The sequence below is a fragment of the Xiphophorus couchianus genome, chromosome 6 (assembly GCF_001444195.1).
Source record: "Xiphophorus couchianus chromosome 6, X_couchianus-1.0, whole genome shotgun sequence".
In the NCBI taxonomy this organism is placed as follows: Eukaryota; Metazoa; Chordata; class Actinopteri; order Cyprinodontiformes; family Poeciliidae; genus Xiphophorus; species Xiphophorus couchianus.
The window spans coordinates 28,704,849-28,710,848 of NC_040233.1; the positions used below are offsets into that span (position 1 = coordinate 28,704,849).

At 37.1% G+C, this 6,000-nt stretch overlaps 1 protein-coding gene across 19 annotated transcripts in view; it reads left to right on the forward strand.

The window, feature by feature from the left end:
• The window catches only part of dlg1b (discs large MAGUK scaffold protein 1b), a 72,270-nt gene extending 69,500 nt beyond the window's left edge, over positions 1 to 2,770 (forward strand). For all 19 annotated transcript variants that reach the window (XM_028019332.1, XM_028019334.1, XM_028019333.1 and 16 more), the window contains 5 exons: positions 337 to 438; positions 516 to 688; positions 757 to 866; positions 954 to 1,045; positions 1,778 to 2,770. In XM_028019332.1, the coding sequence (XP_027875133.1) occupies positions 337 to 438; positions 516 to 688; positions 757 to 866; positions 954 to 1,045; positions 1,778 to 1,884 (584 nt within the window). In that variant the 3' untranslated portion in view covers positions 1,885 to 2,770. The remainder of the gene's footprint in view (positions 1 to 336; positions 439 to 515; positions 689 to 756; positions 867 to 953; positions 1,046 to 1,777) is intronic.
• Positions 2,771 to 6,000: the final 3,230 nt, after the last annotated feature.

Sequence of the window (6,000 nt, forward strand, 5' to 3'; positions counted from 1 at the left end):
AATGAGGATTACAAATATTATTGTAAATTTTTCTATTTTAAGTTTCAGGATTAATTATCTGTCAAGTTTAAAATGTTTTTAATTGAATTTGAGTCATAAATCAGATTAAGGTGAAAATAAAATAAATGTAGATTAGAGTCGTACAGATGGTGATGCTGCCACCTGCTGGGCAAGGCAGTAAAAAACAGCTGGTAGAAATAAAACAGAATTAGATGAAAATCTGAACATTTATTTTAATGTTGTATCTTTTAATTTAAAGAATAAAATTTTTAAATTCAAAATCTTTTGATTAAACCCAGAACCTCCTCAGAAACGGATTTTCTTCTTCTCTGGCAGTGAACTACACCCGACCCGTCATCATCCTCGGCCCGATGAAGGACCGGATCAACGACGACCTGATCTCTGAATTCCCGGATAAATTCGGTTCCTGCGTCCCACGTACGTCCAGCCGGCGCCGCTCCTCTGACCCGACCGGTTCGGACCCGGGTAACGACTGTCCCTGTGTCCCGCTGCAGATACGACCCGGCCCAAACGGGACTACGAGGTGGACGGGCGGGACTACCACTTTGTGGCGTCGCGGGAGCAGATGGAGAAGGACATCCAGGAGCACCGCTTCATCGAGGCGGGCCAGTACAACAACCACCTGTACGGAACCAGCGTGCAGTCCGTCCGCCAGGTGGCCGAGAAGGTACGGAACCGCCCCGCTTCGGGCCGAGCCGCGGCCCGGGGCGGAGCCTGAGTTCTGGTTCTGTTCAGGGGAAGCACTGCATCCTGGACGTGTCCGGCAACGCCATCAAGAGGCTGCAGCTGGCGCTGCTACACCCCATTGCCATCTTCATCAAACCCAAATCCGTGGAGAACATCATGTGAGTGGCCCGGTCCGGTCCGACACAGTTTCACCGATCCGATCCGGAGATCTCTACAGCGCTGACCCGGTTCTGCTCTTCCTGCAGGGAGATGAACAAACGTCTGACGGACGAACAGGGAAGGAAAACATTCGACCGCGCCGCCAAGCTGGAGCAGGAGTTCACCGAGCACTTCACAGGTCAGAACCGGGTCAGAACCACCTGGGTCAGAATCACCTGGGTCAGAACCAGGTCTGCTTAACCTGTTTATTGGCTCTGACCCGTACCTGCGGTAAAGTTCTTCAGAACATTATAAATCCAGATGAAACCAGAACTTTAAGTTTCTGAAACAATTCCCAGGTTTTAATTGGAGGATTCTATTTAAAGGGGCAGTGTTGTGTTTTCCAGGCACATGGAGTCATTTCAGAACATGATCAAGTTACTGTGTTTCCTTCAGCTGCTATAAAAATAAATCAAAAATGACTCAAAAGAAATTTGATTTTGTAATTTTAACACCTTGAAATTGGGTCTTGTCTCTTTAAAAACTCCTGGTCTTCCTGAAACTCCGCCTCCAGGAAGTCGTCCCAACATGGCTCCTCTTTTAACCCTTTTACGTTTTTACCAGCGTTGCTCTGAGCAGCAGCTCCTATAATGAGCTCAGCTGTTTGCTAATTGCTGCTGGCTAGTCTGAAGGAGCTGAGTGGAGGAGGAGCTGCGCCTCGGAGGCGGGGCTAGATCCCCCCAGGCATTTTGGGCAGATGGTTGCCATGGAGATTGAAGGATTTCTCCAATAAGAATGGAAGTTGATTTTACATGATACTGGCCCTTTAAGGTTCTGTTTGGTTCCAATTGATTTTGTTTGATCCTGCTGTGGTTCTGATTGGTTCTGCTGTGTTTTTGACCACTGACCCGCCTCCTCTGTCCTCCTGCAGCCGTTGTCCAGGGTGACACGTTGGAGGAGATCTACGATCAGGTGAAGCAGATTATCGAGGATCAGTCGGGTCCGTTCATCTGGGTTCTGTCCAAGGAGAAGCTATGAGGCGCCGCCGCTCCTCTTCATCACTTACGTTATTCTGAGAGAGGAGTCCAGCTGCAGGCGGCAGCCCCACCCTCCATCATCCATCCATCCATCCATCCATCCATCCATCATCCATCCCTCAGCGATCAGCAGACGGCTTCATGTTGTTCCGCCTGATTTGGAAGCACACAGGAAGTGACATCACACTCAGCACGGTACAGCTCCTTAATGTTTAAGGACGGAGAACTTCGGAGGAGAAGAGTTCGGAAACGTACGAAGCAGATTTTCTTCCTTTTTCTTGTTTTTTTTCCAGCCGGCTCCGTTTGTCGGGTCGGAGGAATCAGAGACACAAAAAGCAAAACTTTGCACGTTTGAGCTTTAACAGCATGTCGGTTTAAACCCGTTGATTTCCCATCAGCCCCTTCACCTCAGCATCTGACATCACAGCTTCTGTCACAGCTTTTCTCTCTTTTTTTATTGATTCATGTTTAGTTTTTAACATTTTCGCTCCTCTGCTGCAGGACGTCTGTCAGGGAGCTGCAGGGTCAGCGCTCTGCCACCAGAGGGCGCCAAACAAATTCTCCCCGAAAAACGAGCTGATTTTAAACTCATAATTCAAAATAAACAGAAATGATTAACGGTCTATTAGACTGAGTCAAAGTCACCTTGATTTAAACTAACAACTTCTTTTGGTAAATTTAACACTAAATACACTCAAAAACGTTTTAAAGGAACTTTTGTGCCAAAAATCAAACAAAGCATAAAATCATCAGTTTATTTTTACAAATTTTATCATAAGAGTGAAATTGTAGGAAAACCTTTTTATTTTAATAACAGAACATTTTATAATACTATAAAATTCAGCTGTAGAAAGTGAGAAATTAAAAGTTTTAGTAAAAAAATTAAAAAGTTAGAAATAAAATTTTAATGATTTTGTTTTTAGAATAAAAAATTATCCTATTTTTAATGACAAAATATTATTAATAATTATATTTTTCTTTTAGTCTCGTTAAAATTGTGCCAAAACCAGTTTTGGAAATATTTCATATAACCAAGAAAATAAAAGAACATAAATTTGCACAATTTATGTCCAAAGATTTAAATGAATTAAAACTAAAGGGACAAAAATCATAAAACTTTTAATATAAAACAAGAAGTCATGAATTGGATGAAATTAAAAAATTCACATTTATAATAAATTTAGTTTTCATTCTACTGTGAAATTCTTCAGGATTCTGAATTTAAATGTTATTTTAAATTATTTTAAAAGAAAATATTTACTAAAGTTTTTTTTAATTTTCATGTTTATTTTCAGTTAGAAATAAAATTATTTAATTAAAACCAAAAACTCAGGAAGGAAGAAAACATTTTTGCCTTAGGATTAAAAAATCATAAATATAAAGAAACATTATTTTTACAAGCTTAGTTGCACATCACGAATTATTAAAAAATGTTTAAAAATAAAAAATGATCAGAATTTAATCAAAGCTGCTACAGATTATAAAATAATATAAAAATATTAATATTTACAAAGTTTACAGTAAAATCAATATATTTCTTTTTAAAACCAGTTTACCTCATTCTGACATGAAATCCTCCAAACTGCATTAAATTAAATCTTAAATAGTTTTTTCTCTTCCTCTGGGTTTCTCCTCGTTACCATGGCGACGCCAGGGCCGGTCGTGCTCAGCGGCGCCCTCTGTGGCCGAAGCGTGACCCCGGCAGTTGCTATGGCGACGTCCGTCAGCAGCGTCAGTGTCTTACCACGTGTTGTTGTGGCTGCGCCTGGAGCTGCAGCGCCCCCTGCAGGCGCTCGCAGGTGAAACAGAGATTTTGACAGATATTTAACCTTCGGTAAACTGCCTATTTTGTTATAATGAAAGTCTATATTGAACTTCAGCACTACGGGATTCTTTTCTTTGCTTTGGTAATCATATATGAATAGAGACGTATAAAGAGATTTGAATATGGATATATATATTTTTCTTTTTCTTTGATCACCACCTCCTTTGTCTTTTAATTTTCTTTTTTAAGCATAATAAAAAGTTAACAAGAAAACCAGAAGTGAACCTCGACTCGTCTTTCTCTGCTTTCAGGTCGGTTCCAGCGGTTCTACAGGTCAGGTCACAGATAAATTATAAAATATATACTTTATACACTTACATGAAGAAATCTGCAACTTCAAAGAGCAAAGGGAACAAAATAATCTGTGGGTTAAACCTGTGAATAATTAAAGCCTTTTGCAGTTCATACCATCATTAGTTTCATTTGGACATGAAGGTGAGAACAATTTATCTCAGCTGTTTAAATGAAGCTGCTAATATATTTGCTTTAGCGCAAAAAATGTTGGATGGTACTACATTAGTTTTTAATTCTATTTACACTCTGCTTGAAGTTACAGTTTTGCTTTAAGAAATAATATCTTGTAAGGGAAAAAAAATGAAACCATGTTGATTCAGGCTGTTAGAAATGAACAGAAGCAAAATAAAATCTTGTTCAGGTTGATTTAACTCAAATGTTGGGGAAATAAGTGTTAGATAAATGTGTAAATTCAGCTTGACTTAAAGCAGAACTCACAATGTCATCAAGAGGCATCAGGTCAAATATGTCACACAAATTAATAAAATAAACATGGAATCATCTAATATGGAATTTGTTGATTTTGAGCAACAATAGATTTATTCAAAAAGCCATAAAACTAAGAAATAATAATAGTTATTCTGATAAATAGCAGATCAGTAACCAAAATCCCTCAAAAATAACATCAATCAATATTCACTCAACAAAACACGACATCACCAACGTATAAAATTCATCTGCATGAGTGAAAAGGAACAGGAAGAAAAAAAACCTTATGAAAACCTGCCCCTTTCTTAATAATTACAAAATAATGTTTTCCGTTTTCATGTCTCCATATAGAACATTAAAAATATAATTTACAAACAACTTATCATTCTCCTCATTATTAACTCAAACATGTATAAGAATTGTTTTTTTCTTATAAAGTATTTTGAATTGGTTAAAGTAGGACATTTTTTCAAATCCTCATTCAAACTATTCCATAATTTAACTCCATGCACCCAAATACATATTTGTTTTAAAGTAGTTGCACAATTTTACTGTTGAAATCAAAATTCCTTCAGTTATTTCTGCCACTTGAGCTTAAAACAATAAAAACTTTTGTAAATTAAATGCCGATAACATCTTTCTAGCTTTAAACATAACTGAACACATTTTTAAATTAACCAAATCCCTTAATGTCAAAATATTTGATTGAATAAACAATTTATTTGTATGTTCTCTTCATGTCTTATTATAATTTCTTTTGTGTCACAAACAAAGGCTCAGTGTTGGTTGTGTGAGCGTCAGCCCAAACCTCCATACAATAAGTCAGATGTAAAACAGCAAATGAATAAAATAAAGTCTGGAATGTTGAGAATGCTAATATTTTTTTAACATTGTTTAAAAGTCCAATATCTTTGCATAGTTTTTGTTTTATATATTTTATATGAGATTTCCAGTTAATTTATTATAAAAATAAAAAAATAACAAGGCCTAAAAATGTAACTTCATGTACTCGTTCCACTAGATGACCATCTCTGGACATTACAGTCGAGTCATCTATTTCTCTATTTTCAAAAATTGTGAATTTAGTTTTATTCCAATTTATTGATAATTTATTGTATTTTAGCCACTCAGTAAGTTTAGATTTTTAAATAATTTCCAGAACAAAATAAATTTGTATTGTGTGCAAACAAGACGAATTGTAACATTTTAGATACTTCACAAATGTCATTAACAAACAAAACGTTTGGGTCCTAACACTGAACTTTGGGGGACTCCACATTTTATACTTTGAAGATCTGATTTTATATTTTCTAACTGTACAACTTGTTTGTGGTTAGCCATATAACTGCTTAACCAATTATAAACTATCTCTCTTATCCCATAATCTTGTAATTTGGAAAGTAATACATTGTGGTCGATGGCATCACAAGCTTTTTTAAATCAACAAACCTCCCCATTGAATAATTCTTCCTTTCTATTGCTTTCTATAGAATAATGCAAGGGATCTTGTTTCCTGTGTGCAAAGCTCTGATCCAGTTTCTAAACTCACCATCTGTGGCGCAGGGTGAA